The 19,525-nt window shown below is 53.0% G+C and overlaps 7 protein-coding genes across 7 annotated transcripts; 5 read left to right on the top strand and 2 right to left on the bottom strand.

Annotated features, from left to right (window-relative positions):
* Nucleotides 1–253: 253 nt before the first annotated feature.
* Nucleotides 254–4,076, bottom strand: AB675_8729 (Condensin complex subunit 1; the record flags this gene model as incomplete). The annotated part of the gene is made up of 5 exons (XM_018149200.1): nt 254–424; nt 487–1,411; nt 1,701–2,491; nt 2,539–3,812; nt 3,842–4,076. 5 exons carry the CDS (start codon nt 4,074–4,076, stop codon nt 254–256), a joined length of 3,396 nt encoding a protein of 1,131 aa, XP_018004519.1.
* A 377-nt stretch (nt 4,077–4,453) lies between these two features.
* AB675_8728 (Cell cycle serine/threonine-protein kinase hsk1) lies at nt 4,454–6,245 on the top strand (the record flags this gene model as incomplete). The annotated part of the gene is made up of 2 exons (XM_018149199.1): nt 4,454–4,970; nt 5,026–6,245. 2 exons carry the CDS (start codon nt 4,454–4,456, stop codon nt 6,243–6,245), a joined length of 1,737 nt encoding a protein of 578 aa, XP_018004649.1.
* A 683-nt stretch (nt 6,246–6,928) lies between these two features.
* On the top strand, nt 6,929–7,702 carry AB675_8727 (putative uncharacterized hydrolase; the record flags this gene model as incomplete). The annotated part of the gene is made up of 1 exon (XM_018149198.1): nt 6,929–7,702. One exon carries the CDS (start codon nt 6,929–6,931, stop codon nt 7,700–7,702), a length of 774 nt encoding a protein of 257 aa, XP_018004342.1.
* A 1,599-nt stretch (nt 7,703–9,301) lies between these two features.
* Nucleotides 9,302–10,908, top strand: AB675_8726 (uncharacterized protein; the record flags this gene model as incomplete). The annotated part of the gene is made up of 2 exons (XM_018149197.1): nt 9,302–10,513; nt 10,579–10,908. 2 exons carry the CDS (start codon nt 9,302–9,304, stop codon nt 10,906–10,908), a joined length of 1,542 nt encoding a protein of 513 aa, XP_018004574.1.
* Nucleotides 10,909–12,002: 1,094 nt separating this feature from the next.
* On the bottom strand, nt 12,003–12,566 carry AB675_8725 (uncharacterized protein; the record flags this gene model as incomplete). Its single annotated transcript, XM_018149196.1, has 1 exon — nt 12,003–12,566. The coding sequence occupies one exon, from the start codon at nt 12,564–12,566 to the stop codon at nt 12,003–12,005; it is 564 nt and encodes a 187-aa protein (XP_018004196.1).
* A 2,328-nt stretch (nt 12,567–14,894) lies between these two features.
* On the top strand, nt 14,895–17,237 carry AB675_8724 (Versicolorin B synthase; the record flags this gene model as incomplete). The annotated part of the gene is made up of 6 exons (XM_018149195.1): nt 14,895–15,012; nt 15,065–15,213; nt 15,321–15,378; nt 15,424–16,034; nt 16,084–16,157; nt 16,205–17,237. The coding sequence occupies 6 exons, from the start codon at nt 14,895–14,897 to the stop codon at nt 17,235–17,237; spliced, it is 2,043 nt and encodes a 680-aa protein (XP_018004433.1).
* Nucleotides 17,238–18,512: 1,275 nt separating this feature from the next.
* AB675_8723 (uncharacterized protein) lies at nt 18,513–19,511 on the top strand (the record flags this gene model as incomplete). The annotated part of the gene is made up of 4 exons (XM_018149194.1): nt 18,513–18,785; nt 18,860–18,985; nt 19,032–19,082; nt 19,137–19,511. The coding sequence occupies 4 exons, from the start codon at nt 18,513–18,515 to the stop codon at nt 19,509–19,511; spliced, it is 825 nt and encodes a 274-aa protein (XP_018004648.1).
* Nucleotides 19,512–19,525: the final 14 nt, after the last annotated feature.

The following is a 19,525-nucleotide window of genomic DNA, read 5'->3' as shown; positions in this document are numbered from 1 at the left end:
CTCTATCAACCATTTTAGCCGTGTCCAGCGAGTTTCAGCACGACCAACTGAGGGAGGCCCTCGTGTCCTGTTCCAGCTTTCGACTCTCCTACATCGAGTCTCACGACCGCAAAAGTGGTGATCGTAAAGAGAATACATCTTCCTTGTTCCAAAGCTCAAGCTGAAGTATTGTCACACACTCAATTCAAGGGATATCATACATCATCAAGACCATTCGTATATCAAGCTCATGCTTTCCCAGACACAATCTCGATCAAGCCGCAGTCTCAACGACTCGATACCCCTCTGACACCTTCTTCGCGATGTCCTCATTCTTGTGCTGCAGCAGGCTCAGCGCGTACGCCGTGTCGTTCCACTGCCGCTCGCTCTCGCATCGATCGAGACGCGCGGCCAGTTTCTCCGCTAGGTTCTTGGCGTGCTTGTCCTGTTCGCATTGTCAGTGCGTTGTTCTGCGCAAAGAAGTCCACCAGGGAGGAATATGCTTACCTTCTCAATGAATCCACAGAGGAACTTGAGTATACGCTTCAATGCTTCCTCCTCCATTACACCGCCCTCCAGTGGTCCATCTCTGGTAAGTATGCTGAACATATCGATGAACTGGTTGTAAAGCGCGTTGTCCTTGGTAGCAAGCTCTGTAAAGAACATCCTCGCCAAATCCGCGATCCGCTTGTCGCCATCCTCTAAACACTTCGCCATCTCGCCCAATTGACCCTTGACCTTCACCTGTCCGGCGAGGATGAGGAAGGTCAGTGTCATGAGACATGTCCGCTTGACGCTCTCGTCGCCGTCGTTCAGTCGTCGATACAGGAAGTCTGTATTCTCGTCGATGAGGTGGTTGAAGCACACAGCCATGTCACCAAGTGCGATCACCGTGTTTGACCGCGCGATGGGGTCTTCGGAGCGCTCGAGGATGGTGATGAGCAATGGCAGATTCTTTTCGCAGTATTCGCTGCTGACGCACATGAGTTTCGCGAGGCAGAGGGTCGCGTGTGCTTGTAGATTGCGATCTTTGTACGCCATGTTGTTGGCACATACTTCTGTCACAAGAGGTCCGAAGTTGGCAAGAAGTGAGCTGGGTCCGTACAGAAGCTCGCGCTCGCGGATGTGAGCGACGGCTTCGGTGAAGTCGTCCTCGTTGGTCCCGCCGATTAGCTCGAGCTCATCCTTCTCTTCTTGTTTCTCCTTTTCAGACATGACTTGTTCAGCTACAGTCTTCTTGCGCTTGCTTGGTTGGGGTGTGGGCTCGACCAAAGGCTTCTCCTTCTCTTGGTCGTGCTTCCGTCGCTTGAAGTCAAGCTCGCATAGTTCCAGATGAACGATCTGCTTGATGGCAATGTGGCCGACCATGAAAAGGAGCTGTGAGAGGGTGATTGCTGGCTTCTCTTTCGGTTTCTCGGTTGGAGCGCTGGGGCTTGTAGCCTCGTCGGCTTGTTTCTTGTCCTGTGCTGATTGCTCAAGGTCTTCGGCTTATCGACGTCCATTTCGACTGTCTCCTCTACAGGCGACGGCGATCGTGAGAATGATTTACGTCTTTGTGTCTGTGTGAAGACGGTCTTCGTCTTATGGCGTAAAACTTCCGAACAAAGGACGTCTGGATGTTCTGACAACACGTAGATCGCAGCAATGGCCTGTTCTGCCATACCGTACCACTCTCGGCTTTCGGAGGATGTTATGAGTATCGACGCCAGCATGCGCAAAACATTGTTGTCGTTGCTATCCTCGAGATCCCGGTCTGAGTCTTGTCCTGTGCCTTCTTAGGGGGAGGTATCATGCGCTTCAGCGCAACACATGTGAACTTCGCCAACGTCAGATCAGCTCGGCCGAGTTGGCCCAGACCGATTCTCATCATTGCGTCCGATTCCTTGACGACGACATTGGGGTCAGCCAATGCGATCATGCCGAGGACAATGATTGCACCACGCCGCTGAGCGCGTGAGATCTCTCGATTGACGCCATACACTTGCCAAAGTTTTGCGATGACAAGATCTGAAACGTGACCGGATTTGTACATGGTGCTGAGCAGCTGCTCAAGAGAGGTTAACTCAGCAGGGCTTGCACCAAATGTCAGGCTTATCATGTTCCGGGCAATGAAGTTGGCGGTGTCATTAGCGTTCAGGACTTCTGGTGCATCGAAGAAGAGGCCCTTGTAGCAGTCGATGAGATGTGTTTGCACGCCTTTGCCTTCATCGCTGTTGCCCTTGGTCCAGATCAAGCGCAGCATTCGTCGTATGCCGATGCTTGCCGGCTCGACTTTGTAAGCATTTATGATGACGAAGAAGTCCATGGCCTCGAGGACTTCACTTTTGTTTCGAGCAGACAGCAGCTGACAAGCCGTCTCAGAAGCTTCATGGATGACATCGATGAAGCGGAGAGCGTCGATATAGTACTTTCGAGTGAGCTGTAATCGAGTGAGCACTTCTGTTGTAGCGGCTTCCTCCTGAGCTTTCTTAGCGGCCTCGATCTGCTCTTCCTCCGTCATTTCTGCTGGTGCCTCTGGCTCATCGAGCTTTGTCGCCTCATCCAAGACTCATCATCGACTCGCTCCGTGCCCTTTGCAGTCTCTGCCAGACCTGGCGAGTCTGGTGGCGGCTTGAGAGCGTCGAGTTGCTGATCGACACCCTCGAGTCTCTGTATCCAAGCCTTGCGCTGTAGCTCTCCTCCATGCATGACACTGAATGGATGTGTCGCAACCAGCTTGCCAAGCAGCTTGATGGCGTTCCTCCGGACGTTGCTGCTCTTGTCTTGTAAGCTCTGAACTGCCAACTCTGCGGCATGCTGTCGTCGCTTCGGTATTCTCTGATCGAGCTCGCACAACCGCATGAATACCTGGATGGCTCGACATCTACAGTATGGATTTGTGTCGAGAAATCTCTGCTCCAATGTGTCGAAGAAAGCATCGATCTGGATGTTGGTCGTCTCGTCGCGATCCTCGATTTTGTTGAGATCAGCCAGCAGGTTGCCGCATACTTCGATGACCGCGCATCGAAGGGTGTACGCCTCGCTATCGAGGAACTTGGCCAGCAAACCCATCTCCTTGATCACCAATCGAGGTTCAAGTTCGGACAGCTTGATGATGAAAGCCGACACAGACTTGGGACCCTTCAGATCGCTGGGACTGAAATCTTTTGCTGCCAGCTCCCGCATGATCTCGGACGATAGCTGTGGGTAGTCGTACTGCTCTGACAAAATGTGCAGAAACTCAGCCATAGGATCAGACAGATGTTCAAAATACGTCAGGTTCTGCACAATTGAGGTTTGGGCACCAATCGCGTGGCCGTGATGCTTGACTGCTACACACAGCACCTTGAAGCAGAACATGCGTACGGCGGTGATCTTCATCCTGGCTTCTGTTTCCATGATCAGGTAGATAGAGCGGGTAAAGAGATTGATGAAGGTGTCTCGGTCTGAGGTCGTCTCAAAGATGCGATTGAGCTTCAGTCTCATGGCTCGACACATGATATCCATAGCGGCCTGAATTTGTGCAGCTGATTCCCAGACTCCGCCTTTGGATGCTGTCTTCTTCGTCGAGCCTTTGCCCCTCCGAGCGGGCGCTGCATGGGCTTTTTCGGCGGCTTTGGCTTCGACGGCGGCGATCGTCCATTGTAGCAGAAAGGCATATGCTTCTAGTAGTTTCTTGTGGTGTGGAAGTGCATCTTGCTCATCGTTCTCGATATCAGCATTGGCATTGTCGGACACTGTCGCGAGTCCGGATACGATGATCTCGAGTATCTTGCTGAGAGACTGCGGAGGAAGTAGCGAAGAAGATCTGGGATGCGCGAACAAGTCAGTATGTATCACACTGATACGGGAACCTTTGGGAGGGGCAGCTATGGGAGCGCACTTGAGTAGAAATTGTATGGTGTCGAAGGCTCCGGTCTCAGAATGTTCTCCGGACTTTCGACCAGCGCATCCTGTATTGGCTCCAGTGCGCCATCAATCAAGCCTGGGGTCAGACTGTCCGGATCGTTCTCACAGTCAGTCAACTGCGCACTCGCTTCTGAGGTCTGGATGCTCGCGGGGTCGCTGAGGTACAGCTTCAGTGACTCGTTGATGTCGAACTCAACGGCGCCTTCCATGACTGCTGCTGTTGGCTTCACTGCCGGTGTCGCTGTCTCGACGAATTATTCTCATGCGGTTTCAGTCGTTGAGAGGTGGCAAGCAGTCGTTATGGAGAGGAAGAAAACGCCCTAGCAACGGTGGCCGGTGACACAGCAAAAGATGAACAAAATCTGAAGCACTTCCAAATGCTTGCTATCCCACGCAGAAGCCGAGTCCTACAACAACAGCATCATCTCATCGTCCATCATCGCATTCACGAACATCGACATCGTCCATCATCGATGAGGACGTCTGCGCTGCTTCGCTGATTGGCTGCATCCCACGCGTTATTTAGATCTAGCCCGATCTGGGAGCCCCACGCACAACACCTCGGGACCCAATCGCGCCGCCCGCCATGCAGGAACGGCAGGTGGCCCAGGCACCGGAAGAAACCCGCCGCAAGCTCGTCCGCAAGACGGCCTCGTTGCTCAGGAATTTGCGATCAAAACACGGCACTCTTCGCAATGGAAAGAGCTATCAGCAAGATGAGCAGGAGGCACAGGTCCCAACCTCAGTAACCACATCAGATCAGCCCACGAGCGAGAACGACCTACAACTGCCACCACTGCCACGGCCACGGCAACCACACAGTCTGCGAACGGCAGTCGCGACTATACTGGGTAAGAGACGGAGAGCAGGGGCCTACAGAGTCATGGCTGCGGGCGACATCAAAATACACGAGGACAGCACGGACGTGCGACAGCGTGGTTCTCGCAAGATGTCGGCACAACTCGAAGAGGACGCTTTCGAGCATGAATCAGAGAGGTCAGAGAGCGACGACGAGGTCGATGAGTCAGTCCTCGACGACATGCGGAAGCTTGAGGAGAGTTTTCACGGCATCTCCTCGCGGTATCGACTGGTCAACCGCATTGGTGAAGGCAAGTACTCTCTCTCACGAGAGTCAGATCCGCAACTGATCAGTCTAAGGAACCTTCTCAACCGTCTACAAAGCCGAGCAGCTTGATGTGGATGATGATCAGGACACTGAGAACATCCCTGACGATGACCACGACAGCGACATGCCGTCCAGCAAGCGTAGGAAGCTTACTACCTCGTCCCAGACCACTGCAGTCCAGCGTCGCCAGAAGAACTATGTTGCTCTCAAGAAGATCTATGTCACATCCTCTCCGCACCGCATCCTGAATGAGCTTGAGCTATTGCATGATTTACGCGGTAACAAGCACATCTGCCCGCTCCTTACCGCCTTTCGGCACCAGGATCAGGTCGTCGCCGTTCTGCCTTACTTTCGTCATCTGGACTTCCGGTTGTACTATCATAAATTCATTGCCCAAGACATTCGACACTACATGTACAGTCTGCTCAAAGGACTCGAATACGTTCACCAACATCGCATAATCCATCGAGATATCAAGCCAACCAACTTTCTTTACGACTTTCACAACCGACAAGGTCAGCTCGTCGACTTCGGCTTGGCTGAGAAGGAAGGTGTGGACTGGCAACACTGCATGTGTCGCGAAGACAGAGAGAAGCGAAAGAAGCGCTTCCTCAATTCCTTTGCCACGAAGGAGTACATGTCTCGAGAGGGCGAGCGGTGTCCAGGTCTTCCCAAGCACGACAATCGTCCTGCTCGACGTGCAAACAGAGCAGGGACAAGAGGCTTCCGAGCACCTGAAGTCTTGTTCAAATGCACCGCACAAACAACCAAGATTGATATTTGGTCTACGGGAGTCATTCTGCTCACCATCCTAGGCCGTCGTTTCCCTTTCTTCAACAGCTCGGATGATATTGATGCCACAATTGAGATGGCAACCATCTTTGGCGAGAGGAAGATGCAAGGCGCCGCTGCTGCTCATGGTCAGTTGTTCGAGACCACTATCCCTATTGGAGAGAAAGGCTTCACGCTAGAGAAGATCGTACGATGGGCAAGCTGCCGAGATAAGAGCGACGACGACTTGCACGATGGCGAGATTCAAGCCGTTGAGTTCCTTGGCTGTCTGCTGGAGCTGGACCCCTATAAGCGCTATTCCGCCACCGAAGCTTTGCAGCATCCGTTCATCACCGATCCCATCGAAGACGAGTACGAAACAAAGGTACGTCTGGCTGCCGAAGCTGGAAACCGCGACTACATGTCCGAGGATGAGGGAGAACCGGAAGACGAGGTCGTCGATGACAGTGAGATGGAATGAGGTATATTATCTGTTTGACATCGTAACCAGCGCCCATTCAATGAGAACGTGAAGATTCGCGTGTCACCCATCGTCGAGGCATTGAGGGAGCAACGATCAGGAAGGCATTCTGTTTCAAAGTGTGGAAGTCATTTGTATTACTATACCCCCACGGCTAGAAGAGGCACAGGCGTTCAGTAGCAGCATAGATGGCACTGAGGACGATTTGCATGCACATGGAAGGAATCAGCCAATACTGTCTCAAAATCGAGTACAATATTCATGTCGATAAATTCGTAATGACTGGCAGTCTCACTGAGGACTTCGACAGCCCGTCCGGAAAATGCTTCCGCAGCTCAATTTGAGTAAAAGTGTTGACGTCGCGAGTGGCTTTGCCCGAACCACTGCTGCTGTATTGCTTCGCAAATTCGCGATGACTACTTTCTTTTTAGATACCTAGGTAGCTGTCGGAACCTTGATAGTCATGTCAAGATGATCACTTCAACGCTGCAGACAGCTCCAGCACTCGAGCTTTTTCACAACGCCAAGACCAGCTAACACAGTAGGTCCACCGCTGCCAGATGCTTCACTCCGGCGCTAGATCAGTTGTGATGATACTGGGAAAGCCAGGCAGGAGCGCATCTACAGTACTACGCTTGGGTCAAGGCGGTTCTCTACGATCTTTCCAGAGCTTGTCCAGCAGCATGTCAGCGTCGGCATCGTCAAGACTGGATCAACCAGACCACAGTCACATGCCACGGAGGTTTGCACCTCTAAATCCCGACCTCGGGAACAAGCATGGCGCGCCGAAACTACGAGGTATCGTCTTCGATGTCGATGGAACGTTATGTCTCCCGCAGAACCACATGTTCAAAGCCATGCGGCAAGCTCTAGATATACCCAAATCAACCGACATCCTTGATCACATCAAGTCTCTCGCCTCCGACCCACCAGCTCAACAGCGCGCTATCACAGCCGTCAAGGACATCGAGCGCGATGCCATGACCGAGCAGACACCTCAACCTGGCCTGGAAGAACTGATGACCTACCTCGACAAGCGGAGAGTTCCCAAAGCGCTCTGCACACGGAACTTCCTCGACCCAGTCCGACATCTCCTCGAGACGTTCCTGCCAGACATAAAATTTGAGCCAATCATCACACGAGAGACTGAAGGCGTGCGGCCGAAACCCAGTCCAGAGGGGATATGGGTCTGTGCAAGGACTTGGGGGCTGGGTGGGGCGGATGGTGTGAGGGAAGAAGATGTGCTTGAGCGGGCGAAGATGGAGTTGGGTGGTGGGCTCATTATGGTGGGAGACAGTATTGACGATCTAGTCGCTGGTAGGAGAGCGGGTGCGGCAACGGTGCTGTTGGTGAACGAGGAGAATGGGCATTTGAGGCAAAGGGAGGAGTGTGATTTGGGGGTGGGGAGGTTAGATGAGTTGGTGGATGTGCTTGAGAAGGGCTTTGAATGGCGGTGATCTGGCGTGGTGCGAGGCCCGGGTGGCTTGTGAGTTGCTCGTGAGCACGTTCTTCCGCCGACATACTTGCGTCCGAGACAGTCCGAGAATGGTTTCGGAGGAAAGAGCACTTTCTGATGGAGAGCCTTGCGCCGAGACAGGCTGAACAGGATCTCGGCAGGGTAACAAAGGATCGAAGGGATACGTCTCTGTCGTCCCGCTGTTTCATGGTCATTCTCAGGCCGACATGGCCGTCTATGTGACGAAGTGAGCCGCATATAACTCGCGTTCTTTCGCCATTCACGAAACGTTGAAAACCACTCAACAACTTGCCATTGAGCACTACACTCGGCCGTCGTCGCATCTCCTCTCCAAACACTACCGACCAGGATCTTCTGCAAACCCGACACAATCATAACCTATCTGAGCCAAACAACCAGCAAACGTTTGCACGCTTTCCACCACAACGTCTAATCATCTACCCAAGTCCACCACCAGAGACAACAACACTCACATTGCCATGTGCTTCATCCGCGTCGAGTGCCGCTGCTGCTCCGGCTCCATGGGCATTCGACGCATTCCATGCCAAAAACGAGTCAAAGATTCCAATCTACAGCAATTGAGCAGAGACTGCGATGCTATTGTTGGTGGTCCAGCGGAACTGGGAGATCCATGCTGGGGTTGCGCATCGGAACTTGGATGCTGCTGAGCGACACTTGTTGCCGACACAGGTCGTGACAAGGAGGATGAGAAAAGGTAACTGCTAGATACTTAAGTATGGTCAGCGTGTATGGCTGTTGTCAAGCTGGTCGGAGTCAAGCAGTCGTGGTAGCGGAATAGATCAATTGCATGGAGGGATGACTGCTTGGATGGCTAGACTGCATACTCAAGGATCGGAGGCGGCCATAGTGACTGGTGCTAAAGGACAATATTTGATAAGATAGAGCAACTTGATATGTGTCGAGTTCCCTATTCACCTTTTCTACTGGACATTGGCTTTTCCCTTTGGTCGCAGCCTTGAGAGCCAGACGGATGCTGTGATTGTCCACTAAGATGTGTGTGATAGTAGGCCAGACTGATAGGATGCCAGTGCTCGAAGAAGCAAGAGCTTTGTGGCTCGTTGAATCACCTGGCAGTGACCTTGGCAGGACGCTCCAAAATGCTTGGCGTTCTGGGGTGGGGCCTGACGTTAGACCAGAGTAGGAGCCATGTACCGCTGTCATCACAGTTGGACACTGATACGACCAACCACAGAGCTGCTAGAAGGTAAGTTGTGCTCCGATTAGCAGCAGAATCTCGAGCCATGGGGACCGGTGGGAACGTGGCAGCATGCGTTCGCCTACTCATTGGCCGATGCCGTGTCACGACCAAGGACCATCGGGATAGCCTGCGGCAGGACAGCGCCGGCGAGAACTGGCGGTCTCGCGGACGATGGAGTGACGATAAGGTGCATGCGCTTCGTCATGGCCGAGAGTGAGCGCGACGTGGCCCACACCTCTCAAGTTTTGATTTTGCCTGTTCCGAACCTGCCCAAATTTCGCCAGTAGTGCTTTACACAGAGCTGCAGACACGACGACTGCCATGTTTCTCGCATTGTGAGATCGCGACTTTGCAGTCACTATGACCTGCCAGAACGGCATCGCGCCGCTCCAGCTGCCCATCAGCAATGTGACAGTCTCATCTGACGGCAGATCAGTCTCCCGCGGCATCGAGTTTGGAATCGGGACACCGCAGCAGATCGTCAGTCTAGGCATCTCACTCAGCGACTCAGACACGTTCGTCTTCAATCAGGCACAATGCAACTCCACGGTCCAGGCAATATGCTCCGGGCGATTGGGCGGGATGTATGACCCCGAAGCCAGCTCATCATATACCAAAGTCACTCGCGCACAGTGGAACGGGACCACAGACAAGGAGCTCTTCACGGCCGCGAACTACATATTCTTTCAAGAACACATCCAGTATGGCGCCAACATTTCCAGCTCCGGCTTTCCGCTCTTCATGAGCAGTGGTGTCGTGGAGTCTCAAGGCGGAATCGGCCTCGGCAACGCATCCACTATCCTGACCAACACATATAACACGAAGCAGAGCCCCTCCACAGCCTTCGGCCTCTACGCCGGCTCGCGCAGCATCCAGTCTCCGGAGGATGGCCTCCTCGTCATCGGCGGCTGGGACACCGCACGCGTCGAGGGCGACCTGAGCGATATGGAATACTCCGATGACTGCCCGAACTGCTTCACCGTCGATGCTCTGACCTATACTACGCCTGACGGCAGGTCCGAAAACCTCATCACCGAACCACTCGGCTTCCAGCTCGAATCCGCCATACGGACGATGTGGGTCCCGCAAGATGCATACGACCGGTTCACAAATTTCACCGGTGCGACACCCCAAGCCAACGGCTCTCTTACCATGCCCATCGACGCGTCTCTCGGCAGTCTCACCGTCCGGCTCGCGAACGGCTACGAGTCCGTCATTCCCGCCGACCAGCTCTTCACCAAGCCGCGCGACTACAACGAAAAAGGCGAGTACGAGATCTACAACCACGAGTCGACACTGGTCCAGCTACAGAACGTGACTGTTCCTGATGACGCGGTAATCTTCGCGCGTGGCGTTATGGGCTTGCCGTTCTTGAGTCAGAACTATATAGTCATGGACCATGTAAAGCGACAGTTCCGTATGGGCAAGGCGAAGAGATCTGATTCAAATCAGGTGCTTCTGGGCGCGGCTCCCGATGTAGTCATCGAGTCAATTTGTCCGGATGATGACGCGCCTCCATCGAGCTCTAGCGGAAGTGGCGGAGGATCGAATGCAGGAGCTATCGCTGGAGGCGTAGTTGGCGGCATCCTTGGCCTGGCCTGATCGCCTTCGCGCTATGGGTCTTCCGACGACGTCAGCGACGAGCGAAAGCCGCTGCTACCACAAAACCCGCAATAGCACCCTCATCATCGGACGAAGAAGGTCAATCCCCGCCGGCCTACGAAAAAGACCCCAAACCAGCAATTCCGACGGGAAGCCCGAACGACCCAGCGGAGATCAGCCCGACGGTTGTAAGTGCCGGCGGAGATGACCCAAGGTATAGCCTCAGCGAACTGCCGAGCGCGCGCGATATAGATGGGCTCGAAGGCAAGAAGGTTCAGGAGTTGCCAGCACCAATGGAAGGGGAGGAGCGGAGGGTTGGTCCTGAGCGAAAGTTCTTGCAGGGTCCTGTTGAGCTGCCAACTTAGGGGTAATTGGGGGTGCCGGATGGTTACCGGGTGCTACTTAATGAGCTGTTGTTGTGTATCTCGCAAGGAGTTTCGATCTGGCAGGACGGAATCGGTGCAATGTTGGCAAGAAACACTGTCCTCTCTTTCAAATGATTACAGCGATCTCGCCTTGGCGAATCTTCCTCAACCACGCCTCAGTCTCACCTGACATCTCGCTCAACATTGACTTGCCTCTTTACTAACACCATCACCACTTCCTCAGCACTACTCGCACGAACAGAAAACCTGCCCTGTCCCAAAAATCAAAAACTAACACCAGGTTTCGCGATAACTTTGATCGGAAAGGGTACATTAGAAACCGTCCTAACAGTACTCACACACCCCGAGGGAAGGGTGGCAGGGAAGAAGTGCCCCATACTGTCGCCGAGAGTTTTTTCCTCAAGAACAACATATCGCTTTTTGGGTGCGATTGTTGGAGGGAAGTTCAGTCACTGGAATATATAACCCATGTGGAAAGGGAAGTCGCCCTAGTAACGAGATAGGGGGAGGCTCGATGAAATGCCAAGTCATGCTGAGCAGCGGCAACGCCAATCTTCAACGATCTCACGCAAATGTCAATTGCACGAAATTATAGCACGAAGACGACACGATTCAGTAGAAAGATGTTTGGAATGGACTGTGTATCATAGAGACTAACAACAAACTACCTAGCCTGCTAGACGCCAATGATTCCGGAATCACAAAAAGTACAAGTAAATGCGCCGCCTACATCGTAGCGTTTGCGCTGTGTTTCGTCTGTGCTGCCCAACAGTAATGTCACAAAGTTGCCTTTCACCAGCAATCTCCTCTCTCTTTCGCAGAGGCTGAAGTTCAACAAGCTTCAACCCCGACGACGCAGTGATCCGTCAGTCGACACGACTCCTTGCATCTCTTTTGTTCGCCTTGGCTTCCCAGCCATCCGGTATACTTACTTGTCGTTCGTCTCGTAATCTTGACCTGCCCTCGGAAGACACATTGAGTCGCACCCCGTCAATCGCTTGAGGCGAGACTGCAAGGAAGGGTGCAACCAAAGTGCTATGTTCCGGTATGTATGTTGGCGATCGGCAGCATTGTTATTCTGAGAGAGACATTTGGCGTATGGGTGGATCAGTGGGATAAACTTTCCAGGCGTCCCCGTCCAATTCAAAAACAACCGTTGCGCGTGCACTACTCAAAATCATCTTATCATTCTTCGAGGAGAAGATCGATGACATCGCGCTTCCAACGGATCCGCCGCCCAGGGTGCTCATGCTGTTCTTCTGGCCGTGAGCATTGTGATGTTGCGCCTTGTGCTTGTGGTTGCCACGCTTCTTCTTGGCGTATTCTTCCGCGAGGTGGCCGCTGATGGCACCGCCGATAGCACCAAGGAAGCCGTGGTTCACTTTGTGGCCACCGTAGGCACCGGCTGCGCCGCCGCCTACGGCGCCTAGAAGGCCACGCTCGCCTTGCTGGGTTTGGACGCCATTGTTTTGGTTGTAGTATTGGTTGTTGGAGCCGGTTGATTGGCTGTAGTCCTGGCCGTACCCCTGGTTGTAATTGTACGTGGGTTGCTGGTACTGCTGTTGATACGACTGATACTGACCGTACTGGTCGGTATACCCAGCGTTTTGCTGATAGTTTTGGTTATAGTAACTCATGCTCTAGAGGTGATTTGATTTGGCTTCGTTTGAGATGGTTTGTGGTTGGTATGGAAGTTTGGAATATTCTGTTTGTAGCTTGCGATACAGTACGAGAGTGTGACGGACGAGAAGGGAAAGGTAGAGACGGTGACTCACAATAATATATAGGACGACTTACCTTGCCATCGTGAAGTACGTCTGTGGCTCAGCATCTACGCTCATTCGTTGGCGCAGTGGTCTAATGCATGATCTCGACGTCGAACGCGCCAATCACAGCGGGATGTCTGCAAAGAGTACAAAAGTCCTCTCCACTGAAACGCAGGGCAAGTGGCTGATGGACATCTTGCGAACAACAGAGAGGCAGCATTGCGGCAGCGCAGTGGCGATCGTATGGCGAAGTAGCAAGGCGGATTTTGCAGGCAGTGCAAGAGGCAGTGTCGACCAATCACGACGGGCGAGATGGAGATGACCAAAGTCCCTGCCAAGTCAAGTCTCCGAAATGATGCAGGCTCGAGCGTCAACACCGTGCCTACCTACTTAGTACCTAGATCGACCTTACCTGTACACGCTGGCAGTTGGTGTGTACAGTTTCTCGATAGGGTACTCCCTAACATGGCAGGCTTTGTATACGCGTGACGTTCTGCGACTGGCTCGCGAGGCTGCAAAGCGCGATCCATGACATCCCAACGTCATCGCTTAGCCAAGGTCTTACGGTTCTGAACTTACGAAGCCCGCATGGGCTGCGTTAGGCAAACTACACCGCTGACTGCTTTCGGGCCATCTGAACGACTGCAGGTCCGCAGGAACACCAAGCTTCTCGGTAGAGCATCACCCGGATATTCCCATCACACCCAATGCATACGTCGCCGTCAGGGGTCCGTTAATTACATCAAATTCGCTTTTTATTGATGATGGGGCGTCCACGGGTAGTAGACATGATTTAGTTTTTTACGTGACTGCGTTAATGACACGCTAACCAAATCTAGAAGGAGGTCTCCTCAGTGGTGTTGCTGTCCAGAAAATTTTCGCCAGGGCCGAAGGCCCTGGCTGAACTGAGTCACATGCCTAGGGTTAGGGTGTTGCTGTCAGCTATAATAAATTACGCATAATTATCATTTTGAAAATGACACATCATGATATCACGTAGTTGACCGGACCCCTGGTCGCCGTCGGCACATGGAAGTGCTAAACCAATTTCCTTGTGTTATGCTCTATGAAAAGCTGACATACGTATGTGTGCTCAGATTACATTAGACGAGGTTGACCAATCACGGAGTGCTTAACCGTCTCCTATCCCGCCACGGGCAGGTCGAATATTGTTTGAGGCTGAAAACAGATCACCAGTATGCTGCAATGATCTGCTCATCAACCAATGCCTATATCCGAGCACTTTCTGCAACAAGAAGTCGCGGAGTGCTGATTGTCGAATGCGGCAACCGAGCTGAGCTGCACAACTTAATCTCCCCAGATGACTCTGGAGTGCCAAGAATACACAATTGTTACGACCACCCCCAAGTACACAAGCGGACTGATGTCCAACCATGGCGGCTGCCAAGCTGCCTGATGGCAGACGAAGCATTGGGACAGGTACATCGATCCAGAATCAGCCTACTGATCTGCAGATCCTCTCGTCCGGGGACAAGGCATCCCCTTCGTTTCAATGAAGCAAGTGTTTGACCTTGGACTCTTGTCGTGAATGAGATCGACCGAACATGTCTGTCTGTGCGGATGGTATGTCTGCGTCGTCACTCTCTCGGAATGGCATCGAAATTGAGAGGAGTATCTTGTCTTTAGAGATGTCCGCCAACTCAGGTCGATCCTGCACAGAGCATTGGCAGAGCCCCGACGGGTACTGAGGTAAGCCGCTCCTTGTGCTCTTTCGTCCCGACGGTCGCATGATTGAGCATGGATTGCTTACCCGAAAATTGGAGTCTGTTGTCGTCTTCAATCTTCGTTATACGGTAGGAAGCACAGATGGAAAACTTGCGGAGACAGCATAGGGCTGTGACGGTACATTCCAAGCTTTTTAACATGGGTCTCAATAAGGCACGAAATTATGTCAAAATGACGGTTCTAATCCGGCTCCATCACTTGCTCAGCTGGGTCAGCCAAGGTGTACAGACAATGGACGCCCTTCTCTTGAAGTCATCTCGGGATGTGAGCATCGACGATCGCAGCGTCGCCATTCCCTTGCGCATCAGATCAAGCAAAAGTCGAATTATGCTCTCGAATTCAACACGAGGTGATCCTCAAAGCGCCTAGGTAATCCACGGAGCCCGCTGCCTATATAAGATGACTTGACCGACAGCTCTATTCTCCTGCTCACAGTGCGTTGTCCAAACCAATATGTACCGTCCACTCTTTCTGGCAGCTTGTCTGCTCGGCGCCGGGTCTTCAAGTCCTATTCATCGTCTCAAACGTGGAACTAACATCCTCGCAGAATATGACTTCATTATTGCTGGAGGTTCGCGTCCTGTCTCGTGACTTGTTGATGTTCTAGCTGATTGTTGTGAAAGGTGGCACTGCTGGCATGGTTCTCGCAAATCGCCTTACGGAGGTGCCTGAGTTTCGGGTACTTGTCATCGAAGCAGGGCCAGAGCCCACCGTGGTGATTAATTACGAATCGCCAGGCGGTAACCAATTCCTCGGGGGTACTGCCATCGACGTAAGTCATACGCGACACGGCACCAGTCGATGATCGCGCCGCTGATACACGGTTCGGGTGTGAAGCACACTCACTGAGGCGAAGATGGCTAACATCATGGTGGCTAGTGGAACTTCTATACAACTCCACAAACACACCTGGACGACCGAATTTTGTTCTACCGACGTAAGCATACAGCAGGATCTGGAGTCTCGTACTGACCCCCTTCAGGAGGAAAAGCTGTCGGTGGTAGTTCAACTACAAATGGGCTCTACTATGGTCGTGGTACCGCCAGTGTGTATGACCACTGGGTTGAACTCGGCAACCCGGGATGGGGCTGGGATGACCTTTATCCTCTTGCTATCAAGTCAACACACTTCAACCCGCCGATTGACGACCCAGACTGGGATCACTCCTATACGACGTGGGAGCCCTCCGCGTACAGCGATGGGCCACTGCAGATTGGCTATCAGGGCTATGTGGCTCCCTCATGTGTCGGATTCATCGAAGCATGCGAAATCATCGACATTCCCATTGTCGAAGAGCTGAACGCTGGCAACAACACAGGCGTCAAGCAGGGGACGGGAAACCTCGATGGCAGACTGCGACGTAGCTCGGCTTTCGACAGCTACTACCAGCAAGCAAAAAGCCGGCCAAATCTTGACGTTCTGCACGACTCCAATGTGGAGAAGATCGTGTTCGACACCACTGGGAAGACGCCGAGAGCGACCGGCTTGCAGTTCACTGACCACCTTACGGGAGAATTCTTTGTCGTGAGCGCCAGTAAGGAAGTTATCATCTCTGGTGGCGCGTTCGCCTCGCCTCAACTACTCATAATCTCGGTGGGTCTATAGAGCCCTATCTACAAAGTGTCTTGCTGACAGGCCCTAGGGCGTTGGTCCTCAAGAGCCACTTGACAAATTCGGCATCGAGCCCGTCAAGGTGAATGAGAACGTCGGTCAACAGTGAGTCCGCTGCACGATGGCTGTCATCCCCGTTAATCTATACTTAGTCTCAACGACCATCACGTCTTCAGTGTCGTCGCCCTAGCTCAGGAAGACTCTACCAACAGCGTGATGTATGCAAACGCCTCTACACAGGAAGCAGCTCGCGAGCAATACTACAAAGACCTTACCGGACATTGGACTGCGCCGTCCGGGATAACGAATGGCTTCCAGCGTATGAGCGAACAGAAGCTTCGCGACATAGGTGCTGGAGCTGTCGTCGATGCCGGATTGCTGAATCAATCCCATGTCGAGTTCCTGTACGAGGATGCATTCTATCCAGGCGGTCCAACATTCTTCGGTGGTGGCGCAGTTCAGACCGAAAGTCAAGCGTACTACCGCCCCAAGTCGAGCGAATCCTACTTCTCGCTCACAGCGCAGACTTGCGTGGCATTGAGCCGTGGGAACGTCACAATTAAGTCCACTTCCATGTATGACGACCCTAATATCAACCCCAACTACTACGAGCACCCCGCAGACCGTGCGATTGGCATAAATGCGTTCAAAGACCTGCGAAAGCTTCTATCGCACCCAAAACTGCAGCAATTCACCATTGGTCCCAATAACGGCGAAGTGCTGCCTGGCTTGGAGAACGTTCCTGAGGATGCCGACGACGACACGATCTTCGAGTTCATCAAGGCCAATACGATCCCGAACTGGCATGCCAGCGGCACGTGCCAGATGCTGCCAGAAGAGGACGGAGGCGTGGTCGATCCCCGTCTGCGAGTCTACGGGGTTGACAACTTGCGCGTCTGCGATATCAGTATCTTCCCGTTCCTTCCGGATGTCAACACTGTTGGACCCACGTATATGGTTGCCGAGAAGTGCGCCGAGATCTTCAAGGAAGATTGGGGATCCAAGAGTCCGACACCCGCTCCAGCCCCAGCTCCGGCTCCAGGGTCAGGTGGCTCGCCGCCGCCGTCTTCGCAGAATCCATATCCAGCTTCAAGCAGCTCGACGCCGCCTTCGCCGAGCGGGACCTCGTACCAGAACCCAACCTGGGAGGACATCGTGGCGGCGCGGCAGTCGGATAATCCTTGAATTGTCTAAGCTGGCTCTCCCCCCCCAGTCTGAGTCCGATTCTGGCGTCGACGCTGCATGATCGAGAAACACCGCCTCATGGCTGCGATCTGGCCGCTCGGGAGCCCACGCTGTAGAGCGGACATCTTTTTACTTCGTCCCAATTAATATAGTGATAATCATGTGCTCGGCAGTAGGTACAATCGAAAGAGTCATTGCTCACAGCGACTCGACAAATATTCTGCCCCGGACCCTGAAATTTTCAAACGCTGTCTTTCCTCGCGAACCCCTTGGCCTACCTAGTACGCATAAACGCCAAGGCGACAAGGCAAATACTACACCTGTAGGGCTGACGTTGGACGCCTAAAAGCATCCCTAGACTTGCTCGTCTCGATCTTAATGGTCACTGTGGGCACAGCACCACTTAGGTCAGCACGCCTACATTCAGCTTGCCTAACGAGCTTCCTCGTTCGTCCCACTCAAAATATCCGAAGGACAGCATTGTTCGTGTTCGCGTGGCGCTTTCGGGCAATGTCTTTGCTATACGGGCTGGGCGATTACGAAATCAGAAACTCCCCAGCCTTTTCTACGTCACACATCCAGGCTTCTGCTTCAGCGTTCCGTCGTCCTCAGAATGATTCTCAAGGAAGGAAGCCCCTTTGCGTACGACGCATATCTTGGAAGGATCGAACTAGCTCTCGCATACAGTAAAGGATGCGATCTTCGAAAATCAAAACTGGGAGGCCCGATAGCCGGATCTTGAGATTGCACGAATCAGGCGCGGCGTAGGCGGTCGCCTGTTTTCTGCGGGCGGTGACTAAGTGGGTGCGCTGAAATGATGCACGCCAAGTTGTAACCTCGCCCAACAGCTGGAAATCGCGGGCCACATCATTCGCCGTCTAATAACATTGATGTCTAACGGTCCCCAGGTGTGGGTTTTGGGCAGTGGCACTACGACCGAAAACATGTGTATAGAGCTGGATGAGGAAGCTCTTAGCCCACGCCAAACACTCGTGGCTGCTTGGAAAATGCTTGGAGCACACTAAACACGATTTCTCGCATACTAGACGCCTTGAACTATGAAGATCCCTGCAAAGCCCGCCAGCATGGTTGCTCTTCCAGATACGAGACCTGGAAGTACAAACTGATTGCCGATGCGACATCCGTTATGCATATATGAACGACAAGCCGTCTCCTTCGTTCTTCTCCTTGTCTTCTAGAACACGTCCGCAGAACACCAAACATTGACGTAGACTTTCGAGCAGGGAGCCATATCAGCAGTGGCTTCTGGTCAGGATGTCTCTGCCACCACCACATCCCAAGATCCCCCAGCAGCCCCGCGAGAAGCCCATGCAGGTGCTGGCCCTGGGCGTATCGCGAACGGGAACTTTGTCGACGTACACCGCACTGAAAATGCTCGGCTACGAACCGTACCATATGGCGGAATCTATCCTGAACGGCGCCAATGGGCATCCGAAAGCCTGGGGCAAAGCAGTCCGCGCAAAATACTATGGCAAGGGCAAGCGTTGGGAGGGAAAGGACTTCGAGAAGATGTTGTGGAGATATGATGTGAGTGCTCCTAAGAAGATTCGGGCTTTTGCGACTCAGCGGCTTTGCTGACTTGACGGTGGTCCATCTGACAGGCCGTGACGGACGCGCCAACAGCTCTGTTTGTCGAGGAGCTGCTGGAGGCATATCCAGACGCTAAGGTTGTCTTGAGTAACCGGGACACGGAGAAGTGGACACAGTCGATCATGGACAACTTCCTTGTGAGTAAATCTGGGCAACAATGCAGCCATGTTCTGACGAAGGCAGTATTTCTTGACGGGTAAATTCAGGTGGTTTTACCTGCGAATATTCGACCCGGTAAGCCGACATATCCTCGCTGTCTACTGCTCCAACCTGACGTTCTGCTTGTAGGGATATGGAGGCGAATGGTATGACATGACCTGGTCTTGCCTCAATATCTGGAGTGGTGGCGACATGTATAATCCTGAGGCATACAAGAAATACGGTATCGAACGACACAATGAGATGGTCCGAAGGCTTGTGCCAAAAGATAACCTCCTCGAGTTTCATCCAAGCGATGGCTGGAAACCGTTGTGCGACTTTCTGGGCAAGGACATACCAGAAGACAACCCGGATTTTCCGCACATCAATGAAGGTGATTCGCTGAAGAAGACTCTGGACTTTGCCCTGCGCATACGGATCGTGATTTCCTTGGCCGAGTGGGCGCTGTGGGTGTCTCCAGTTGCAGCAGCGGGCGGCGCTTGGTGGTGGTACACGCGGAGCTGACCGACTTCTTCCCT

This window comes from Cyphellophora attinorum (assembly GCF_001299255.1).
Source record: "Cyphellophora attinorum strain CBS 131958 chromosome Unknown Contig3, whole genome shotgun sequence".
NCBI classification, from domain to species: domain Eukaryota; kingdom Fungi; phylum Ascomycota; class Eurotiomycetes; order Chaetothyriales; family Cyphellophoraceae; genus Cyphellophora; species Cyphellophora attinorum.
This window is presented reverse-complemented; position numbering and strand designations above follow the sequence as displayed.